The 25,278-nt window shown below is 45.2% G+C and overlaps 1 protein-coding gene across 1 annotated transcript in view; it reads right to left on the reverse strand.

The window, feature by feature from the left end:
• Nucleotides 1-25,278, reverse strand: part of LOC146763195 (Golgi phosphoprotein 3-like) — a 135,523-nt gene that overhangs the window by 71,334 nt on the left and 38,911 nt on the right. The window contains exon 2 of the mRNA XM_085571170.1: nucleotides 7,863-7,994. Coding sequence (XP_085427296.1) covers nucleotides 7,863-7,994 — 132 coding nt within the window. The remainder of the gene's footprint in view (nucleotides 1-7,862; nucleotides 7,995-25,278) is intronic.

Consider the following 25,278-nt stretch of genomic DNA (forward strand, 5'->3'; position numbering starts at 1 on the left):
GACTCTTTGCAATCTCTCTTGGGGTGCCCCCCTGACCTAGGAACCCCAAGAGAGAAATCCACAGCTGGAGGACCACACTTCAAATGTGGAAGATATGGACACATTAAAAAAAACTGCCCAGAACCAGCAAAAAGCATGAAAGTGCAAGGCCTTTGTCCAAGATGCAGAAGAGGAAAACATAATGCAAATCAATGTTACTCCAAAACAGATATAGACAGAAGACCTCTACCCCTTCCGGGAAACTTGAAGAAGTGCGCAGAATGCCAACATGCCACAACACAAGTGATGGTGATGCCTCAGCCATAAACCTCACAGGTGTTCCCAATGGGAATGCAACCATTGGATAATGTCAATCAGATTCCATCAGCAGGACCATCTGCCAGTTCCCCAGCGACCCAGAATTATTACCCCCAGACACACAATGTGAATTGGCAGCGTCCAAATTAGTATGCTTTTTGAATGACGATCGTGAAGCAATTCCCATGGGGGTCGCTGGAACATCATGGAAGAGACAAGACTTTTTAATCATAGGCAAAGACAGATGTATCATTTTAGGGCTCATTGTTTATCCATCAATTACCTCGGCAGATCAAAATGAAAAACTAACAGTTTTGGCTCAACCTTTACATCCTCCATTGATCATTCCGGAAAATACTCCAAAGCCATTGCTTTACTAACTCATGCAACAGAGCAGATCATGCCAGTGATGGGTCAGCAGGTTTTATCTGTCAATGAAGACGTGGACATTCATGACTCCTGAGTGAAGCAAATAGGTCATGATCGAACCATGATCATCTGCAGCTTGACGTGCAGCGACAAAATTATTTTGAACAGAGGCATGCTGGACACAGGTGTGCGTGGATGTCATAGTCATTTCCTACCTCTTTTGGCCCAGAAAATTGAACTTGAGGACACCCTTGGGTGCCCTCTTAGGTATCGGAGGGAACACATTGTGCCTGCAGAGTGAGAACCCCATTGTCGTCTCAGGGTCAGGAGGGAAGACAGGCATCATTTGTCCCTTTGTCATGCAGAAACCCATCACAGTGTAGGGGAAAGACATTTTATCACAATGGGGAGTGAAGATAGAGATGGATTTTTAGTGCAGGTCACTGCAGCACTCACCACCTTGAAGTTGACCTGGAAGACGGATGATCCCATATGGGTGGATCAGTGGACCCTTGAACAAAAGAAACTGAGTGCCCTCAAGAAACTGGTTGCAGAAAGGTCACATCAAACTAACAACTAGTCCCTGGGACTCTCCAGTGTTTGTGACACACAAAAAATCCTCTGATTCATGGAGATTGCTCCATGACCTCAGAAAAATCAATGAGGTCATTGAAGAGATGGGACCACTTCAACTTGGGCTTCCATCTCTCTCGATGATTCCAAGAGATTGGCCACTTGTGATCACTGATCTCAAGGATTGTTTCTTCAACACTTCACTTCATCCAAAAGGTGTTCCTCGGTTTGCATTTTCTGTCCCAAGCATCAGTAGACAGGAACCTTTGCAAAGATATGATTGGGTTGTTCTTCTGCAAAGCCTCAAGAATTCGCCAACAATTTGCCAATGGTTTGTGGCACAAGCCTTGTCTCCGGAGCGGAAAAACTATCCACAGGCAATAATCATTCATTATATGGATGATCTGCTCATTGCAGTGCCAACATATCAAGAGTTGCGAGAGGCTCATGGCAGTGTGATTGCGGAAGTCCAGAATGCGGGGTTGGAAGTTTCCACCTCAAAAATTCAGGAAGTCTCACCATGGAACTTCTTGGGATGAAAAATCACAGAACAAACAATAAGACCACAGAAGATACAAATTAGGACTCAAGTCAACAATCTACAGGACCTACAGCGACTTTTGGGAAAGATCAATTGGATCAGGTCAATTTTGGGCATCATGAACAACTAACTTTCATTGCTTTTCAATCTGTTGAAAGGAGACTGTGAGATCAAATCCCCCAGAACTCTCATGCCTGAGGCTCAAGATGACCTTGAGAAGATTGCTGAAGCTCTTCAACAGAGACAAGCCCATCATTTCCTAATGATGCAACCCTTTTTCTTTGCAGTCTTGGGAGAAAAAAAATACAACTCTATGGTCTTATATTTCAATGGGACTCGTCAGAAAAAGATCCTTTGTTGATAACAGAATGGATTTTTTTACCCTACAGATCTCCCAAAATGATTTTTACCACATTAGAAATGACAGCCTAGATTATAATCAGAGCCAGAGCCAGATTGTTAGCAATGGCAGGCAACAATTTTGCGATAATTTACCTGCCTTTGAAAAAAGAATATTTTGATTGGTCATTGCAAAGATCAGAGGATTTGCTAAATTATTCAGGTGTTTGTTCAATTCATTTCCCAAGTCACAAGCTGCTGCAAACAAAATTAAGCCTCAGAGAAAAACCCGTGATAAGAGAAGTACTGTTGGACGCAATAACATTATTCACCAACAGTTCAGGGAGAACACATAAATCAGTAATAACTTGGTAAAACGCAACCACAAAAGAGTGGGAATTGGACATCCAAACAATACAGGGCTCACCTCAAATTGTAGAATTAGCAGCAGTGGTCAGAGTATTTCAATTGTTTCAAGAAACTCTCAATCTAGTAAACAGATTCAGCCTATGTAGCAAATATAGTCAAAAGAGTAGAAGGGTCACTTCTGAAAAAGGTTGATAATGAGGATTTTTATTGTTATCTTGTAAGCATGCAGAAAATGCTACAGCAGATAAACCACAAATACTTTATCTCCCACATCAGAGCACACTCTTCTCTTCCAGGATTCTTAGTGGAAGGAAACGCACGAGCAGATGAATTGACCATGATCATTTCAAACACCTTTGCAAACATTTTTAAGCAGGCAAAACTGAGTCATGCATTTTTTTCATCAAAATGAATAAGCACTGATGTGGACATTTTACATTTCCAAAGACCAAGCGATGGTCATCATAAGTGCTTGCCCTGATTGTCAGCTCATGCAACCTCCTGTTTCCACAGGAGCGGTCAATCTGAGAGGATTCCAGAGTCTGCAGTTGTGACAGACAGATGTCACAAAATACCCATCCTTCAGGAGACTCAAAAATGTTCATGTGCCAGTGGACACCTTCTCAGGCACCATCTTTGCCTCCCTACACACAGGCGAAACAGAAAAGCACGCATGTCAGCATTTTTTGCAGGCATTTGCATCATTGGGAGTTCCTAAAGAAGTCAAAACAGACAATGGCCCAACTTACAGGGGACAAACCCTTGACACATTATTAAAAAATTGGGGTTTTTGTCACAGTTTCGGCATCCCTAATTCTCCTATGGGCCAGACCATCATTGAAAGGACACAGCACACTTTGAAATCTCTTTTGGAGAAACAGAAAACGGGGGAGGCAGAAGCCACACCACAGATGCAGTTCAGCAAAGCTCTGTATGTTTTGAACTTCTTGAACAGCTCCTTCACAGAACCCACTCCGCCAATTGTCAGGCATTTTTTGAACAATACCCAGTCAAAACTAAGGGAAAATACTTTAGTATTGATCAGAAACCTAGAGACAGGGCAGATTGAAGGCCCATTCCAACTAATAACCTGGGGCAAAGGGTATGCTTGTGTCTCCACTGGTGCAGGACTGAAATGGATTCCAGCAAAACACATGAAACCCTATTGAGTCCAGAAGCAAGCAGGTGGTGACCCTGCGAACAGAGAAGCAAGCACACAGACGTGAACCAGTGTCAAAATTGTGGTTGACGTCACAGACATCAGTCATCTTTTCATCTTGCGTGCAGAATTTGCGGACTGGGTTTTGTGAGGGAGGGTTGTGTTGAGGTTTGGGGATTTTTGTGAGAGATGAGCATGAAGCTCAGTCAGATATTATGCTTCTGCCTTATCATCTCACTGGTTGCCTTAAGCAATGCAGCCTTGCCCATGAGTCAACCAAGGGAAAATGTCTGGGAAACTGGCTGATGTGTCAGGTCTGGACACCATTTGCTTGACTCACTCAAGGCCAATAAAGCCATTCTCAACATGTTTGGTTGGTTTACCGGTAGACAAATGGCCAATTCCAGAAAATATCCCTTTGAAACTGTCATGATTCATTTTAAATCCAGTGGACCGTTGGGGTGTTTGGATCAAATTTCTTCCTGAGGCTCCTTATGAACCTCAAGAATCCTCTAATGCTGATTAAGTAAAACTTCTTCAAAAAGTGTGACTTTTCATATTTTGTACTTAGAAAAAAGATCCAGTGCCAAAAGTAATAAACAATGGTGCCTCAAATATTCAGTGTAATTCAGTAAATAATCTCAAAAATTTGCCCATCTTAAAGGTTAGTGAGTAGAAGAAAGTTAATACAGTGGTCACATGCTTAAACTAGATACAGTTAGTTTTGTGTTCTCATGGGCCCAAGGAACAAGGATTGTTTCCTTTCCATGCTGTCTTGGTTTGAAAGACAGGTGTCTGCTAAGGAAGGCAGGAACTTCCCTTGGAATGGAGAATATGACCCCCCTCTCTCCAAATTATTATTATAACTTCAAAATTAAGAGGTTTTCAGGCAAAGATATGGGAAAAGGAAAAAAAGTTCTTTACTAGTATGTATAATAAGGCAAAAAACCAGCAGCAACTATGGCAGCAACAAAAAACAGAACCAGAAACCCAGTAACAGCCTTCTCAGCTGCAGGCACTTTCTTCTTTGGTGTAGTTACGGTTGCAGCTGGCAGGGGTGCTGGCAGGGCAGGTGTAATGATTCCCTCATGGCTGCAGAGGGTGCTGTGGCATTAGACGGCCATCTTTTCTCCACATGGACAATGGTGGATGCAGACAGCAGAAAGGGATTGTTATGTGTAGTAAATATAATTCACCCCATTCCTTGTATGAAATATGTAATATTAGATACTTGTTAGATTATGCCCGTTGTATTAGTTCCCCCCCTTTGCAGGAGAGACTGGGTGTATATTGGAAACTGATTTACAAGTAAAAGGATGTAGCTCGGCCAGGAGATGGGCTATGTCCGGACTCCCATCGGGACTCCACGTGTTGATCATCGGGTGCTGATCATCACGTAAACAGCCCAAGATGGATATCATGGAAATCCTCAGACAGATACATGTGGATGCAGCCTTCCCTTAAATCTTATCAGGGATTCACCTACTCCGGACACTGAATTATTCCTCCTCATCACCAAAAAAGAAAATCTTATTAACCTATAGACTCTGAATAGAAGAAAAGACTGATTGCTGAAATCTTGGCCTCAGGCAGAATTTTCCCTATAAAAACCGCTTGGGCCAGGATGGAGGTGTGTGTGGGCATAGGGGAAAACCTCTGCTGAGGCTGACTCCTTGTTGCACACCCAGGGCCGACCCCGGGCTCGGCTCTGTTCTTTCCTTGTGGCTGGCTAGATAAAATTTTATTGCAAAATAAATATTTTATTTTTTCATATTAATTTGGCTGGACAAATTTTCATTTATAACAGGATGGAGAAGGGGCTTCTTCTATGAACACCCAGGGACAGTCTATCCCAGTGGCCCCTCTGGATAGCAAAAGGAGCTGTAGCAGGTATCTCAGAGTAGCAAGCTGGGAAGGCAGGGATGAGCAAAGTCCTGGAGTGGTAGATGAGATGTATCAGAAACTCTGCAGCTGTAGCTGGAACCACAGGGCGTCTGGGCAGGCAGGGGGTGTGAATTACAGTGCAGCAAAGAATCCTCAGAGCAGTGGCAGAGAAAATGGCAGGGGTTGGGCAGTGGCCACCTGGCTCCTGAACACGGCCCGGAGAGAGAGGCTCCCTTGGAGGGGGAGGGGGCTCGGGGAGCCCAGGGTTTTCCCCTGAGGCACCTGAGCAGATGGTGAAAGTCCTTTTTTTTTTAGTGAGGTAGAGTGTTAGTAAAGTCCCAGTTCAGTGGTTGCTCTCATGAGCAAATGCTCACCCCACTGCAGAAGAAGGAGGACCTGGCTGGGCTCCTGTTGTGGTATCCAAAGTCAAGAGCAAGAGAGAGGTGGGAACTGCACCCAACCCCTTTTCCCCAGCCCAATTCTCCTGGTATCTCTGCCCCTCCACGAGAAACGTCCCACATAAGAGGGCAGCCAGCTGCACCCTTCCCAGGGAAACTTCTTGTCTCTCTCTTAAGTACTCAGTCATTATTGTCTCTTAGCAACAAGAAATGGGAGAAAATTCTCAGAGAGAAAGAAACAAAAGGAGAATTCCTAAACCCGAACACATGCATTGCAAGCACTAATCGCAGCACTGTGTACACCAGTATCAAACTGGTGACTTGCAGAATACACCTGAGTCTCCCAGCGCCAACCAACATCTCACAAACATTGCAAAATGCAGTTCCTTCATCAGATTGCAACTAGTGCTACTGGCTTCTCAGCAGCAAATGCTGCCACAGCACCCTGGCCAGAGCCACTGACAACTGATTGTGTGCAGTATGAACACATCAAGAGAATAAAGAGGAACAGAGAACAAATGCAGATTTTACAAGGTACTTCAGCTCACCATTAAAACCTTTTAGGTAATAACTCTGCACCTACCTTAGGTTGCTACTCAGAATCCCTATCCACCTTGTCTTGGTTTGAAAGATAGGTGTCTGCCAAGGAAGGTGGGAACCTCTCTTGGAATGGAAAATATGTGCCCCTTTTTTCAAATTATTCTAACTTTGAAATTAAGGGGCTTTCAGGCAAAGATATGGGAAAAAGAATAACAGTTCTTTGCTAGTAGGTATTTGTATAACAAGGCAAACAAAAAACAACAACAGCAGCAACAACAACGAAGAACAGAAACCCAACCATAGCCTTCTCTCAGCTGTCAAGCACTTTCCCCTTTGGTGTAGTTATGGTCAGAGCTGGCAGGGGCACTGTTGGCTCCTGGCCAGGCAGGTGTGATAATTCTCCTGTGGCTGCAGGGGGCGCTGTGGTGCGAGCTCAGTTGCTTCTTTATGTGGGTAATGGTGGGCACAGCCAGTGGAAGATACTGAAAAGGGGCTTCCTTTACAATCTCATAGGGGCAGCCAGTCCAGGCGCCCCTCCAGATAGCGAAATTAGCTGTAGCAGGAACCTTGGAAGCAGCAAGCTGGAATAGTAGAGATAAGCAGCCCCCGGAGTGGCAAACAAAATATAACAGAAACTCTGCAGCTGTAGCAGAAGCCACAGGGTATCACAGCAGGCAGGAGGTGAGGAGTTACAGTGTAGCAAAAAACCCAGAGCAGTGTCAGAGAAAGGGTAGGGCTGGGCAGCAGCAGCCAGGCTCCCAAACATGGTTGGGAGAGGCTCCCTTGGAGGGGGGAGGGGTACCGGGTTTTCCCCTGAGGCACCCAAGTAGATGGTGAGGGTCCTTTCCAGTGAGGTAGGGTGTTAATAAGGTCCCAGTCCAATGGCTGCTCTTATGAGCAGAACTTCACTCACGGTAGAAGACAGCAGGAGATGGAACCCCGCAGTGGTGGCAAATTCTTCCCACAGCAACCACAGCCTGTCTCCCCTTCAATCCGGAGAGCAAGAGACAAGCCAAGCCCATCCCCTCACCACCCAGCCAAAATCTCAGGGTATCTGCCAAGCCCATCCCCTCACCACCCAGCCAAAATCTCAGGGTATCTCTGCCCTTCCCAAGAGAAAGCTGCCCAGCCAAGATAGTGCCTTCAGCTGCACTCCTCCCCCTCCCCCTTGGCTACATCTTTTGTCTCTCTTAAGTACTGGTCATTATTGTCTCTTAGCAACAAATAGGACAAAATTCCATGATAGCAAGAAAAAAAATGAAAAAATCCTAAACTTCAACACCCATATAAAGAAAAAAAAAGGTGTATTTGTTACAATCACCCTTAATTTACAGCTACTATATTGCCTGAAGCATGACACAAAAGTAAATGTGATCAAGTTTCCTCCACTTACCTTTCTTGTCAATAGACTTTTACGCCTCATTCCACAAGCCTCTAACTGAAGACGCCCTCGCAATGCCAATTCAATTAACATACAGCCACGCAATCCCGAGGAGATGCAATCATTCCAAAATGATGTGTAACCCTGTGAAGAATGAAAGGCAGTAAGATATTTCCATTTCCACCTGAAAGCAAATAGAAAATGAGGCTTACTGCATTCTCTAAATTGTTCTCTGGCCTTCATACACTAGCATCACTAGTCAACTACCATTCTTATACTGAAACATGAAAGAGAAAACAGACTCATCCATTATTTGTTTCGACATTTGGTCTCTGCTCTTTAAAAAGAAGGGAAACTTCAGGAAAGAGATGCAAAACAAACCAGCAAGATATCAAGAACTGAGAGATATAAAGTGTAGTTTATACATAGTCAGAAGACCTCCATGGTCTGCAGGGACACCACTGCTTCACCATGGTCTTTAGCACAGGCTGCAAGGGAATCTGCTCCAGCACGTGATGCAGAGCACCTCCTCCCCTTCCTTCACTGACCTTGCTGTTTGCAGAGTTGTTTCTCACATACTCTCACTCCTCTCTGGCTGCAATTGCTCTCATGAAGTTTCCTCCCCCCTTCTTAAATATGTTATCACAAAAGCGTTACCACCATTTCTAATTGGCTCGCCCTTGGCCAGCAGCGGGTCTGTCCTGGAGCCAGCTGACATTAGCTCTGCTGGACATAGAGGAAGCTCTCAGCACTTCTCACAGAAGCCATCCCTGTAGTCCCCTGCTGCCAAAACCTGGCCACACAAACACAATACAGTAGTTCTAATATGGACTGCCAAACTTCAAGCTACATTTGTTGTATGAACCACACTACCACACTTTTTCAACTATATTTTTATATACAGTTTTGGCATAATGGGCAAAAAGTACTTCATAACAATGTTTAAGCCATTAACCATAACATTACAATCTCTCAAAAGAGTAGCAACCATTAAATATAAAAAAACATGCAAGAACAGTATCTAAGACAAAACAAAATATTTCTAAGAAATTGTTTTTTGAGAAATTACTATGAAAACACTTGTTACTGTTATAGATGAGTAAATGGTTGGCTCTCACAATTCAGGGGTAAATTTTATATGTATGGTAAAAAAAAGGTTTATAAATGTATAGTTATATTACTGCAATGTGCTCCCCCCAGTATGTGTTATCATGGGATAGTCTTGGTAATCCGGAGATTTGGGATGGTTGGCTTGTTACTATGGCAGCACATGACCTCCAATCAGAATGTAAGAAAGTGACTTCTACCACTGGACAGCAAGGAAGGAGTTGACTGACAAGGCTTGGAGGGGCTAGAGATATAAAAGGCGAAAAATCCATCTTGAAGATGAGCCAGCCACGTGGTGGGAAGCCACGAGGACAGTTGCCAGGCCTACTTTTCCTTATTTAGTCCTTTTGTTGTATTTTTGTTAAGGTTTAATAAACCCTTTAAATTTTTTAAGTGAGCAGTCGTTTCTCACATTACAATCCTGAAAGACTTCGCTATAAATAACTATGTAGTTGTTGGCTTTTGCTATTATGTATTGGCTTTTGCAATTTCTTATTAATCATAATGATTTTGATATAGTACAGTTTTTAATCACTTATAACCACTTTTGATATAGTATAATTTGTCAGCTTTTTGTGGCCAATGCTCTAGCCCCTGTGTAGCTTGTATCCTCAGAACATCATTTATGGATGATATTTTAGTTTGTGGACAGTGTGATAAACATATAGTTTTAGCTTTCCCAAATATTAAAGTGGATACTATGTGTTGTGCATTATAATGTTAACTTTTGCAGAAGTAGCTGTAATTGTGAAATAATAACTATACTTTTATTTTTGTAACTAACTGACAATAATGAAAATAACTCAGACATTTGTGAAATAGCTGAATGCTGATTTAAAGTACTTGTGGTAATCTTAAAATAATGGAGATAGCTAAAATAGTCTGCATGGTCAGATAACTTAAGGAATGGATGTGATGAGGACCCCTGCTACTGACCCTTCAACTATCAATAACTGTCGCCTGCTGAAACGACAGAACAGGGGGCCATTGTTAGGAAGTGACACATGACCCTCAAAACCAGATCCACAATTACTGCATGTACTCTAAAAAGGTGAGTCAGGGTTTGAACCAAGCTAAAGAATTCCTGGAACATGTAAACGAGTTCAAAGGAATGTTTAAATATGTATAATCCTTATGTATATGTATTTGACCAATGCAATAGAAAAAGTATATAAGAGTTGCTATGGTTAACTGATGTGCCTCCGGTCGTCACCAAGCACCCAGCACTGTTATTTTGTCCCTTATTGAACTTTTAAAAATTTTCAAGAGTGAGGTTCATTTCTCACACTTTGCAAAACTCCCATGTTGTTGCATCTCTGTGAATGCATCCACTTTGTGCATCTTCAAAGAAAAATTCTGAAAAAAAAAATACTCCTTTTCATAAAATTTATCCTAACCAGAAGCAAAGACTCACTTAAATCAAGGGCAATACAATTTTATTCTTTTTGCAAATAAAATCTACCAATTTATAGAGATATCAGATGAATATATCTTAAGTCTGCTACACACAAACCACTCACTGATGCCATTGAGGCAGGACGGTATGAAAGGACTCCACTTTAGAAGGCTTGAGAGTAGAACTCTGATTTATTTCAAATACATCGCTCTTTTATAGAGAATATTGTCCAGACCAATTCTATTGGTCCTGAAGCAAGAACATCTCATCCATTCGTGTGCAGTGAATGACGCACAGTGGCAGAACTTATCTATAAACAATGTGAACAACAAGAGAGATAAAGAATTATTTGCATTCTTTCCCAACTGTTTCCCAGGCTACTATCTGGTTAGAAACCTTCATTTTCTCTCTGACTGAACTGAGTATATCTACATTTCCCCCTTTTTGTTTAAAGAAGGAGGCGGTGTTTGTCAGGGCCCCTTGCAGAGAAGCGGAAAAACATGACCTTGAGGTTCATCAGTTGATAATTCAAAACCCCCATTGGATATTGGCTCAGAACAGTCAGAGAGATTCTAAACTTCTATTATAAATTTCAAGAAATCAGTTACCAACTCTAGGATAGTAGCAACTCATTGTCAGTCTGCCAAAGGACTGTCAGTCCAAGTTGTCAAAACCCATTTCCCAGTGTGAGTAGATACCCACGTCACAGAAAAGAGTATCAACAAACACATGCACATACCCAAATCAGCCAAATTTGAATTTGGCAAGATGAATAACATCTGTTTGCCACAGCTGCAAAACCTTTAGGCCTCTGGGATTTATCCCAGCCAGTAAGGTGAAGCAGGTCAAGCCTTGTTTGGCATTCATCAGAATTGCTTTTGCAAGGTGTGTGCACTTGGTAGAAGAATCATGCAAGACTTTTGGCTCATGCAGTCATGTCCTCAATGGACAACTTGAGTGATGAAATTGAACTCGGGTCCAAAATGCATCCTTAAAGTTTTTAAAATAATTGAGTGAAATTGACCCAATTCAGAAATTGACCAAATGCAAAACACTTGAGAAATCTCTGAAATGCCACGAAATCTCTGAAATGCCATGGCCACAGCCCTTAATTCAATCACTTGGGCTGAGGCTGATTTGTGGCTTTCCAGTACGTTGAGCTGTCAGTAAAAACACAGCTCTTTCTGCCTTTCTTTTTTTTTTTTTTTCTATTTTTCCAAAAGAGCCAGCAGCATCGGCGAGCTCTAGGACCCAGTGATGCTTAGCAAGGCAGGGGGGCGGGCCCTGTGGGCAGGGCCAAGTGTCTGAGACCCAGCCTGGTGGGTGGGGAGCCACGGCACTCTGCCGAGCCAAGATACACTCAGCTCGGCCCCTTCCCCCAGCTTCTCTTTGGTATCTCTTGGGGCCCCTGAATCTGGGGTCCCTAGGACACTCCATGGCCACCTGCAGATGGGCGACCAATTCCAAACTTATATTTTCGTGCACACCCCCACCAGGCTGCGAAAATCCTGGCAATTCCTCTGGCTTTCTGCCCTCCCCCCACCCCACCCGTGAAATAAGAGATTTTCCAGAGATCACTTGAGCTAACAAAATGAATGTATCAAAAAATGAATGTATCATGTTTGTAGAATCATGTGTTGAATTTTAAGAAACCTCTGCCATGGCGCAAAAGGCATAGGAAAGAGAGAGAAAAAAAAAAAATCTTTAAAGCTTCTTGCAAAAAGACAAATACCAGAGAAGACCAGGAATGCAAAGAACTCAGATAAGGAGGCCCCTCTGTCTCCAAACATATCAAGGATGATGGACTTATCCAGATAAGATAGCAGAAGACCAAAAGCACATGCGCAGAGGAGAAGAGTTCAAAAGTTCAATGCAGAGGAAAACTATGGTTTCAGCCTCAAAAGACCACCAGAGACCCCTGTAAAGACCACCACAAAAAACCACGCATGCCCAGAAGGGCGTGGACCTATTTAGCATGAGAGGCAAAGACAGGCAGGGCCAGGGGTTGAATATGCATAGAAAAGTTGTGTAATGTATTGCATATGGAACACCTTTATGAATAAATATGTGGGACAGACAGCAACTCGGGGCACAAGATTTTGGAGAGCTATCTCACTTGTGCCGGGCGCTGTCATACATACCCACTTCATAACTACATCGAGTTGTGGAGTCTATTTATTTATTCCGCGTATCGCTTCATTTGGCGACCACGAAGGGACCTCTCTGCTCATCTGTGGGTCCGGCTGAGGGCAGACACCCTCAGGCGCCGGGGGGACTTCCCCGGAGGGATTCTATGCCTCGGCTGTACACTACGGAGGGCAGACCACGGCCCATCGATAAGCGGACCAAAAGCAGTATGTATTATTTTCTTTTGTTAAGGAACGGCACTGATAAGTCGCATTAAGACGTTTTTGCGCGCAAGTTTGCCAAAGGGCTTGCAAGCAGACAACCACGGAGAGTAAGATCGGCAACGGAGAGGTTCCCCCCCAAAGCTGATTGTGCAGCTTGGGGAGGGAGAGAGGTTATCCCCGAAGCTGATTGTGCAGCTCGGGAGAGAGAGAGGTTCCCCCCAGAAGCTGATTGTGCAGCTCGAGGAGGGAGAGAGGTTGCACCCCCCCGAAGCTGATTGCGTGGCTGGAGGGGGGGAAAGGGTTTCCCCGTGGTCGATAGAGCGGCTTGGGGAAAGGGAGAAATCCCAGTTTCAGTGTGGTGTGTTTGTTACGTCCGGACGTGCGTGCTTGCATACGTGTGGGTGTCTGTGTGAGTTTAAGAGAGTGTGGCGTGGCGGTGCTAGGATACCTGAATGCGGCGCGGCGTTGCGATATTACTGGAATGCGCGGGGGTGAGGCAGCTCTAAGCCAGCACTGTCTGATAGAGCAGACGGGCGCATTTGCTTAGTGGGGTAAGCAGTGCGCATGCAGGGCAAGGGCTGTCTCTGGTGAGTGAGAGCGCAGCTCAGAACTAACAAAAATGCTCTAAGCCCAGTTTGGCCAATAGTGGGGTGGGCGTGCACAAGCCGCGGTTTATAAAATTGCTTTGAACACAGCTAGCTACTAGCGCAGCTAGTACAAGTTAGGACTTGCAAGCACCACTTACAAGCATCACTGGTTACTAAGTGTTTGTTATGCGGTGATACTGTCGTTCATGATCAAGAGCATCTGCTGCTGAGTTCTAACTAACAAAAAAAAAAAAAAATTTTTTTTTTTCTTCCTTTTTCTTCCCTCCCCAGTGGTCTGGATTAAACTCATAGGAATTTGTAATTTGTGCGGGAAGGGGCAAACAACAAGTTACATACGTGATTAAAATAAGTTAAGGAGACATAATGGGAGCAAGACAAAGTACAGAAGTATCCAAGGCCAGTCCATTAGGATGCATCTTAGCTCACTGGAAAGAAATAGCAGGCAAAGGGGGTGTGGAAAATAAAAAGAGTTTAATCAAATATTGCTCCCATTGGTGGCCACTCTATCACCTAGAGGAGGGGGCCAGATGGCCTCCTACAGGTACATTAGAGTATAATACCTTGTTACAGCTAATGCTATTTTTACGAAGGGAAGGGAAATGGGAGGAAGTTTCTTATTGTGATATGTTTTTCTCCCTCCGAAATAACCCTGATTGGCAAAGGGACTGTGGCATCAGGGCCGCCTCTGATCCCCTCGTTCTAGCTCTTGAAAAAGAAAACAGAGGCAAAATGAGGAAACTTAAATGGTGCTGCTCAGCCTGTAGTATAGGACAGAGGTGCACCAGGATAGATAAAGTTTATCGCACAGCACTAGAAGAACAAGAACAAGATCCAAGCAATCTATTTAGTCCTCACTTAGGAAGGCAAGAAGGAAGGGGTGAGAACTTAGGAGAGGCATCAGCACCACCTGCATCACCTGCAACACCTACACTACACACACCACCTGCATCACCTGCATCACCTGCATCACCTACATCACATACACCGCCTATACCACCTACACACCACCTGTTCCACCTACCCCTTCTCTTCCTTCAGAAAGAACACACGCTCCAACCCCCGCAAGCAGCCCAATTGCATCCCGAACCAGAGGACAAATATTGCAAGCTCCTTTACGGGAGACAGTAACATCGGAGGGAGAAAAGGTACTAGTTAAGGTACCATTCTCCACCCTTGATTTGGAAGCATGGGAAAGGGTCACGGGAGATTACCGAAATGACCCAGTCAACACTGCTAAACGTCTACGGTACATTATGAAGCAGCACAACCCAGACTGGGGTGACATTCAATTGTTATTAGATGCATTCACTGAAACAGAAAAGCAGTTGGTTCTAAAAACAGCAGGAGATCTGGTAGCGGACCACTTCAGACAACAACAAGTAGATCTAAGGGAACATTTTCCACTTCAAGACCTGGGCTGGAACCCAAACCAACCAGAAGAGAGACAAAAGCTAAAGAAATATCAAGACTGGGTGATAATGGGAGTAGAAAGACCAATGCCTAAAACCATAAATTGGTCAGCTCTATATGCTATTAAACAGGGACCCTCGGAATCCCCCACAGAGTTCCTAGACCGTTTGAGAAATGCAATGCGGCGCTATACACCACTAGACCCTGCATCTGAGGTGGGGATACAACAACTACTTAATCTATTTTTGAGGCAGTTCACAGGGGATATTAGGCGCAAACTCCAAAAGGTTTCAGAAGAAAATGCCCAGAATTTAGAAACTCTACTGGGAGAAGCTTGGAGGGTCTTTAGCAACAGGGAAGAAGGATATAAGCGAGGGATAAAAAATTTAGTAGCAATAGTACAGGAGGAGCAGAGAGGAAAACATGGAAGCAGGCAGGGGCCATCCAGGCAAGGCCCCCCCCCGGTTGGGCAAAAATCAATGTGCAAACTGTCGGAAACAGGACCATTGGAAGAGGGACTGTCCAGAATGGAAACAAAATGGTAAAGGGAATCAAAGGTGGGGAGTAGTGGCCCATGTGCAGGAAAATTAGGGGGGACCGAAGTAGACTACCCCAGCAGGCCCTCTGGTTATAAATATGAAGCTGGGGGAAATGAAGAAAGAAGTAAAATTCCTAATTGACACTGGGGCAACATATTCAGTTCTAAATACAGCTTTGATGCCCATAGGAGATGATTATGCTATAGTTACGGGTGCGACTGGCAAAACTGAAAAGGCATTTTTCTTCAAGCCACTCAAATACAAACTGGGAAAGCAGTGGGGAATCCACAAATTCCTATATATGCCCAACTCCCCTGAGCCACTTTTGGGAAGAGATTTGCTAGCACAATTACAAGCAACCATTATGTTTAAAAATGGGGAAATGACCCTGGAGGTAAACGATCAAAAATATGTAGAAATATTAAGTTTGATATTAACCACTTGTCCAAGATTAATAAAAAAAAAAAAAAAAAGTTTTCCAATTACCATCTGAGTAGGAGTTGCCTTAGGGCAGTTTTCCTTATCTGCTGTTAATAGCCCCATCAATGCCTGGCCACATGACTCAGAGATAACACTGTCCAGGAGGAGGCAATTAAGGACACACCTTGTGACTCATAATAACCCATTGTGAGATGCTCTGCCCAAGGGGAGGAGCTAGGCATTCCCACCTGGATAAAACTGGAGATTTCTAGACAGAGGAGAGCCTTTTCACAGGTTCTCTGAGAAGACACAGCAACTACATCTACCATCCCAAGAGGACTGCAGCTACTCCAATTCGGACTGCTACCAGCACGCTGGCCAGGTTGTATTCTGACTTTGTCAGTAGCCTTTCCCTTTGTATTATTACATGTATTTTTGTCCTTTTCCCCTTTTCCCAATAAATTGTATTTCTGACTTGGAGTCTCTCACTGGTTTTGCTTTCAAACCAGAACATATTTTTGGCGCCCAACGTGAGGCAAGAAAGTACTGAGAGAAGTCAGAATTACAATCTTGTATTGTAGAGGGTACCTATTCACTATGATGCTTAACATGCTTTTTTGGGTCTTATACCTAGCTCTCTATATTTTCCCGAATGTGGGGAATTATTTGGCAAATGTAATGCTCATGTGTAGACCAGGGTATGGTATGAGAATTGCTTTATTGGTCTACTATGTCTATTGCATTATGACCTCTGAGGCAATGAACATGATTTGGAATATGTACTCAATTCTGTTTGCTTGTCCTAATCTAGGCTGCTACGTCTGGGGCCTCCGCAACCTCACCCAGCCCCTGGGGGGAGGAGTAAAGATTGATTTTTCAAACCTTTCAGGCTTGACACAGCAGTTTTTGAAAATGTTAAGTTCCCTCTAGATGCCAAGGACAGCATAATATTGTTGTTAATTCTTCTTTGTCTTCTCTGCACAGTCTGCAACATGCTTAGAAACAAAACACTACATAGTGTTGTGCAGCAAAACATACATAGTGTGATGCAGCGTCTTCTTGAGGAAGAGGAAACAAGAAGCAAAGCAGCAGTGTCCGTGCCTGTACAGAATACCACAACAGCATCCATGTCAACGCAGGCTGCCATAGAGAAAGAAGGAACCAAAAGGAAAACAACAGTGTCCGTGTCTACGCAGACTGTCATGGAGGAAGAAACAAAAAGCAAAGCAAAAGTGTCTATGTCTACACAGACCGGCACAGAGGAGGAAGGAACCGAAAGCACCATCAGCATCTCCACACAAACCATCACCACACCAGAGCAGCCTGAACCCATAGTAGTTGCCCCCGTTCAGAAGAAGAAATCGAGGAGCAAATCAGTCCGCATAGTGACTGATGAGGACACTGCAGGACCCTCGCACCCAGCGGAAGAGACAGAACCAGAGATCATCACTCGCTCTCTATCCCTGGGTGAGCTACGTGATCTGCGGAGAGAATTCACCCGCCAGACAAATGAGTCCATCCTGACCTGGCTTCTCCGCATCTAGGACGCTGCAGCCAATGACACCATTCTGGATGGAAGTGAGGCCAGGCAACTGGGATCACTATCCCGGGTTGTGGTCATTGACCAGGGGATTGGGAGAACCCAAGAAACTCTCAGCCTCTGGCGGCGACTGCTCACAAGTGTGAGGGACAGATACCTTTGTAAAGAAGACCTCCAGGTGCTCCAAGGAAAATGGAATACCATGGAACAAGGTATCCGATGCCTGAGGGAATTGGCTGTGTTGGAGATAATTTTCGCAGAAGACGAGAGATTTCCTAAGAGTCCAGACTGTGTCCAGTGCACATCACAAATGTAGTTGAGATTTGCAAGGCTTAGACCAGAGATGTACTCTCGTTACCTGGCAACACTGCAGTGGAGAGAAGGCGAGGACAGGGTGGGCGTCTTAGCCAATAAATTAAGAATTTATGAGGATACGGTCACCGCCCCATTTCGTACCCATGTCTCATCCGTGGAAACAAGGTTGGCTGACCAAGTCCGGGACTTGATTGAAGAGAGTCATAAGAAACTAAAAAAGCAACTTAAGGAAGAAGGCTACCATATTTCACCAGAACCAAGAAGAATCTCTGCCATTAGGAGCCAGCACTCCCAAGCCAAGGAGAGAAGATACACTCCACGAGGAAACCTCTGGTTTTTTCTTCAGGAGCATAGAGAAGACATGAGGAAGTGGGATGGAAAACCCACCTCTTCCTTAGCAGCCCGAGTACGTGAACTAAAAAGAACACCTAACACAAAAAGAATCAATGCTGCTCCAGTCTCTCAAACACAGAGTTCCAGACAATATAAGAATAATGATATAACTGATCCTCTTGAAGGAACCTCAAGAACCTATTTACCAGAAGAGAGCAACGTGTACCATGACCAGGAATAGAGGGGCCCTGCGTCTAGCCAGGTAGAGGACAGGGACAATCGGATCTATTGGACCGTGTAGATTCAATGGCCTGGCACATCTGAACCACAAAAATATACAGCTTTGGTTGACACCAGTGCCCAATGTACCCTGATGCCATCAAGATATGTAGGAGAAGAATCCATTTCTATTTCTGGGGTAACAGGATGATCCCAGCAGCTTACTGTATTAGAGGCTGAAGTGAGTTTAACTGAGAACGGGTGGCAGAAACACCCCATCGTGACTGGCCCAGAGGCCCCATGCATCCTTAGCATAGACTATCTCAGAAATAGATATTTCAAAGACCCAAAAGGACATCGCTGGGCTTTTGGGATAGCTGCTGTAGAGACAGAAGACATCCGGAAACTGAATACCTTGCCTGGTCTCTCAGATGACCCTTCTGCTGTGGGACTGCTGAAAGTTGAAGAACAGCAGGTACCAATTGCCATGACAACAGTGCACCATCAGCAATATCGTACCAGCAGAGACTCTGTGATCCCCATCCATGAGATGATTCGTAAATTGGAGAGCCAAGGGGTGGTCAGCAAGGCCCATTCACCTTTCAACAGCCCTATATGGCCAGTGCGCAAGTCCAGTGGGGAATGGAGACTGACGGTGGACTACCGCGGCCTGAATGAGGTTACACCACCACTGAGTGCTGCCGTGCCAGACATGTTGGAGCTTCAGTACGAGCTGGAGTCCAAGGCAGCAAAGTGGTATGCAACCATTGATATTGCAAATGCCTTCTTCTCCATTCCTTTGGCAACGGAATGCAGACCTCAGTTTGCCTTCACCTAGAAGGGAGTGCAGTACACCTGGAACTGACTGCCCCAGGACTAGAAACACAGTCCCACCATCTGCCATGGACTGATCCAGGCTGCACTGGAAAAGAATGAGGCTCCCGAACATCTACAGTATATCGATGACATCATTGTGTGGGGGAGCACAGCAGGGGAAGTCTTCGAAAAAGGAGAAAAAATTATCCAGATTTTACTGAAAGCTGGTTTTGCCATTAAACGAAGCAAGGTTAAGGAACCAGCTCAAGAAATTCAGTTTCTAGGAGTCAAGTGGCAAGACAGACGTCGTCAGATCCCAACAGAAATAATCAACAAGATCACCGCTATGTCTCCACCTACCAACAAGAAGGAGACACAAACTTTCCTAGGTGCCATAGGCTTTTAGAAGATGCACATTCCCGAATACAGCCAAATTGTAAGCCCTCTCTACCTGGTCACCCGAAAAAAGAATGATTTCCACTGAGGCCCTAAACAGCAACAAGCCTTCACTCAGATCAAGCAGGAAATCACTCATGCTGTAGCCCTTGGCCCAGTTAGGACAGGACCAGAGGTCAAGAACGTACTCTACTCTGCAGCTGAGAACCATAATTTGTCCTGGAGCCTTTGGCAGAAAGTGCCTGGGGAGACTCAGAGTCGACCATTGAGATTTTAGAGCCAGAGCTACAAAGGCTCTGAAGCAAACTACACTCCCACAGAGACAGAAATCTTGGCTGCCTATGAAGGAGTTCAAACTGCCTCAGAAGTAATTGGCACTGAAACACAGCTGCTTCTGGCACCCCGACTACCAGTGCTGGGGTGGATGTTTAAAAGAAAGGTTCCTTCTACACATCATGCCACTGATGCCACATGGAGTAAATGGATTGCCCTCATCACTCAGCGCGCCCGTATTGGAAATCCGAATTGCCCTGGGATTCTGGAAATTATAACAAACTGGCCTGAGGGAGAGACTTTTGGATTGTCTTCTGAAGAAGAGGAGCAAGTGGCACGCGCTGAGGAGGCCCCACCATATAATGAGCTACCAGAAACTGAAAGACAATATGCCCTTTTTACGGATGGTTCCTGCCGAATCATAGGCACTAGCCGGAAATAGAAAGCTGCAGTGTGGAGCCCCACACGACAAGTGGCACAAGCTACTGAGGGACAAGGTAGATCAAGTCAGCTTGCAGAGCTTAAAGCCGTCCAGCTGGCTTTGAATATTGCTGAGCGAGAGAAGTGGTCGAGGCTCTATCTCTACACCGACTCATGGATGGTAGCTAATGCTCTCTAGAGATGGCTAAGTCGCTGGAAAAAGGCTAACTGGCAGCGCAGAGGGAAACCCATCAGGGCCGCCGAGATCTGGCAAGACATTGCCTCCCGAGTAAAGAAGCTGACCGTGAAGATTCGACACGTGAATGCACACATACTCAAGAGTCGGGCTACTGAGGAGCATCACAACAACGAACAGGTAGACCGAGCTGCCAAAGTGAAAATATCACAAGTAGACCTAGATTGGCAGCATAAGGGAGAACTATTCCTAGCTTGTTGGGCCCATGACGCTTCTGGTCATCAGGGGAAAGACGCAACATACCGATGGACACAAGACCGAGGGGTGGACCTTACTATAGACAACATCTCACAGGTCATGCACGACTGCGAGACCTGTGCTGCAATCAAACAGGCCAAACGGATGAAGCCTCTGTAGTACGGTGGGCGATGGTTGAAATACAGGTATGGGGAAGCTTGGCAAATTAACTACATCACGCTTCCCCAAACCCGACAAGGCAAGCACTATGTACTGACCATGGTGGAAGCAACCACAGGATGGTTGGAAACCTACCCTGTGCCTCATGCCACTGCCCGGAACACCATCTTAGGCCTAGAAAAACAAGTCTTGTAGAGACACGGCACCCCTGAGAGAATTGAGTCAGACAATGGAACACATTTCAAGAATGGCCTCATCAACACCTGGGCCAGAGAACATGGGATTGAGTGGATATATCATATCCCCTATCATGCTCCAGCTGCCAGGAAAGTCGAACGATACAATGGACTGCTTAACACCACCCTAAAGGCACTCGGTGGGGGAACTTTCAAGAATTAGGAACTGAACTTAGCAAAAGCTACCTAGATAGTCAACACCCGAGGGTCCATCAATCGAGCTGGTCCTGCCCAGTCTGAACCCTTGCAGACAGTGGATAAAGTCCCTGTGGTACATATGAAAGGTATTTTAAGAAAGACCGCTTGGATTAATCCCACCCCAGGCAAAGACAAACCCATCCGTGGGATTGTTTTTGCTCAAGGACCCAGTTATACTTGGTGGGTAATGCAGAAGGATGGGCAAACCCGTTGTGTACCACAGGGAAACTTAGTCTTAAGTGAGAACTATGTATAAAGTTTCATCATAACGAAGATGGAAATAGGAAAACGGGGTGGATAATGTCCAAGATTAAAAAAAAAAAAAAAAAAAAAAAGTTTTCCAATTGCCATCTGAGTAGGAGTTGCCTTAGGGCAGTTTTCCTTATCTGCTGTTAATAGCCCCATCAATGCCTGGCCACGTGACTCAGAGATAACACTGTCCAGGAGGAGGCAATTAAGGACACACCTTGTGACTCATAATAATCCATTGTGAGATGCTCTGCCCAAGGGGAGGAGCTAGGCATTCCCACCTGGATAAAACTGGAGATTTCTAGACAGAGGAGAGCCTTTTCACAGGTTCTCTGAGAAGACACAGCAACTACATCTACCATCCCAAGAGGACTGCAGCTACTCCAATTCGGACTGCTACCAGCACGCTGGCCTGGTTGTATTCTGACTGTCAGTAGCCTTTCCCTTTGTATTATTACATGTATTTTTGTCCTTTTCCCCTTTTCCCAATAAATTGTATTTCTGACTTGAAGTCTCTCACTGGTTTTGCTTTCAAACCAGAACACCACTAATGAAGTCACGAGGGAAACTGAAATTAATAAAGAGGTAATGGATCAGGTATTCCCTGGGGTGTGGGCCTCTGATGTACGAGGGAGAGCGAAAAACGCTTCCCCTATACAGATCCGGCTAAAAGAAGGAAAGCAACTGGTCAGAGTTAAACAGTATCCCTTGAGGAGGGAGGATAGGGAAGGGATTAGCCCAGTAATTGAGAACATTTTGCATCTAGGATTATTAAAGGAATGTCAGTCTGATTTTAATACCCTGTCGTGGTTTGACACGGAAAGATAATTTTTTCCGGAAGGAAGGGGTCAATTTAGATATTGACCAATTGAAAGTAGACACGCCTCTGAGAACACAGGGGGGTTGAAAGCAGAATTCCCAGGGAAACTCGCTCTCTTTGGTTCCGGTCAGCGTGCAGTGCAGACCTTCCCCCCGCCCAGCCACGAGCTGGGTGGGGGAGGGGAAGCCCCCATGGCCTGAGAAAGGTAGGCCGAAAGCCCCAAGGGTGGTGGAAGGACTGGAACCGGGCTGGCCCCTGCAGATGGAAGGGTGGAAGAAATCTGGGATGTCTCCATTTCCCCCCCCCAGAGTTCCTCTCCCGAGAGGGAGAGAGAAAGCCGCAAGGAAGGAGGAACGGGGGGAGCTGCTGCAAGGTGCCCAGTTGTGTGGGAGTTGCTGGATGTCCGGGCATCGAGCCATCCTGGGAGTTCGGACTTTTAACCCTTCCTTGAGAAATGAAAGCTTTGTGAATTTTCCTTTCCCCTCCTCGGTTTGAAAGAGAGGAAGAGGGACACCTTGGACCCTGGGATGGGATGTTGGAAGGAGGAATTCTGGATGGGAGGGGGACAAGGAGTGGCTTTTGGCTGGACTTTTCCATGTTAGCCACAACCTGAACCAAATCTTCTCCTTCAAGAGGGACTGTGTTTTGGGAGGATGCCAGTGAGTCAAGACACCTGCTTCAGCTGAGAAAAAGACAAAAGTGGAGTGAACAGAGAAAAGGTTAGGGGGTTTGTGGTGGCGCCCCCTTGTCCTGGAGAGGAAAGAGAAGAGAAGAAGATCTCTGTTCTTGAGCCCTCGGCCCCAGGGGAAAATGGGGGGGACTGTGGTCCCAAACAATGAAAAACTGAACTGTTGTTTTCTCCCCTCTTGGCAGGGCATCCTTGAAAGGAAAAATCCTAAAGGCAGTGACCATCCATGCATTGGTGGTGAGAGCACTGTGCATGGAAAGGAGAAGGGTCACCATGGCAAACTTTTTCTCCGGGCGGTGCCATGTGTGACATGGAAACACAGGATGTGGAGCTGTGTTTCTTGGGGGGTCTGTGGCACAGGAGAGACTCTGTTCCCTCGATGGACTGAGTATCGGTTGTTTGAAGGGTGGAAACCTGATTGGGGTCCAGATTGTGTCTCACTGTGGTTTGTTGGAGTTGGGTGGTGGGGAGGAGGAATGTTTTGCAAGGTTTTAATTTGGATCTTTGTGTGTTTTTTTTTTTCCCTTCTTTAGTTTTCTCTTTTCTTTTGTAGTGGTAGTTTAATAAAGTTTTTTTCCCTGTTATCAAGCTTGGGCCTGCTTTGCTCTATTCTAGATTCCACTTCACAGCATTCCAGGTAGGGATCACATTTTCATGGGGGCACTGGCATTGTGCTAGTGTCAAACCATGACATACCCCTATCCTACCGGTCCGCAAACCTGATGGATCATACCGGTTAGTACAAGATCTGCGAGCTGTGAACAAGATAACTGAAGATCTGTATCCTGTGGTGGCCAATCCCTACACGTTATTAACTTGCTTAACACCCAAATTAACTTGGTTTACCGTCTTAGATTTAAAAGATGCCTTCTTTTGCCTTCCTATCCATGAAGCCAGTCAGAAAATTTTTGCATTTGAATGGGAAAGCTCCAAAAGTGGGCGAAGGACCCAACTTACATGGATGAGACTCCCACAAAGATACAAAAACTCACCCACTCTGTTTGGAGAGCAACTTGCAAAGGAATTAGAGACCTGGAAAGCCCCTCCCGAGGAAGGGAAGCTGCTACAGTACGTAGATGACATCCTGATAGCCACACAAACGAAGGAAGCATGCGTGGCCTGGACGGTAAGCCTCTTGAACTTTCTGGGGCTCCAAGGGTACCGGGTATCAAAGAAAAAGGCCCAAGTAGTCAAACAGAAAGTAATTTATCTGGGTTACGAAGTCAGTGCTGGACAACGTAGCCTGGGCCAAAGCCAGAAGGAAGCAATATGTCAAACCCCAAAACCTCAAACTGTAAAGGAATTACGAACTTTCCTGGGGATGACGGGGTGGTGCAGATTATGGATCTATAATTATGGACTGTTTGTGAAGCCCTTATATGAACTAATTGCAACCGAAAGTAGGGACATCCAATGGACAAAGGAAGCTACGCAGGCTTTCAACCAACTGAAAAAAGCCCTCATGTCAGCTCTGGCTCTGGGATTGCCAGACGTGAGTAAGCCTTTCCTTTTGTTCTCCCATGAGAAGCAAGGAATTGCCTTGGGAATATTAGCACAGGACCTCGGCCCATACCGGAGAGCAGTTGCTTATTTCTCTAAGCAATTAGACACAGATGCTAAAGGGTGGCCTGGGTGCCTCAGGGCTGTGGCAGCAGTCGTAATGAATATCCAAGAAGCACGTAAATTCACCCTGGGCCAGAAAATGACTGTGCTAGTGTCCCACACGGTGTCTGCAGTACTGGAGGTGAAAGGCAGACACTGGCTTTCCCCACAGCGATTCCTGAAATACCAAGCTATTATGGTAGAGCAAGATGATGTAGAGATAGTGGTAACTAACATTGTCAATCCAGCCTCCTTCCTCAGTGGAAACCGAGGAGAACCAGTGGAACATGACTGCCTAGAGACCATCGAGGCCACCTATTCCATCCGCCCTGACCTGAAGGACACCCCTCTCAAGAATGCAGAAGTCTGGTTTACTGATGGAAGCAGTTACGTCATCAGTGGAAAACGGCACGCCGGGTACGCAGTAACTACCTGCAAAGAGGTAATAGAATCTGGACCCCTGCCAACGAATACCTCTGCACAAAAGGCCGAGATAGTCGCTCTAACTCGGGCCTTAAAATTGGCAAAAGGGAAAGAGATAAATATATATACGGACTCAAAGTATGCATTTGGAGTAGTGCACGCTCATAGAGCCATCTGGAAAGAGAGAGGACTGCTGAACTCTCAAGGGAAAAACATTAAACATGCATCTGAAATACTGCAACTTCTAGAAGCAGTTCAGCTGCCACAGAAAGTAGCAATCATGCACATTAAAGCACATCAGAGGATAAACTCAGAATTGGAAGAAGGAAACGAGCTGGCGGATAGGAAAGCAAAAGAAGCGGCAAAAATTGAGGTAATAACTGAGGCAGCCCTGATTCCAGATGGGCAGATTTTCCTTGAAGGTAAGCCAAAATACAATAAATTGGACACAAAATT

Source organism: Lonchura striata, chromosome W (assembly GCF_050655825.1).
Source record: "Lonchura striata isolate lonStrDom1 chromosome W, ASM5065582v1, whole genome shotgun sequence".
In the NCBI taxonomy this organism is placed as follows: Eukaryota; Metazoa; Chordata; class Aves; order Passeriformes; family Estrildidae; genus Lonchura; species Lonchura striata.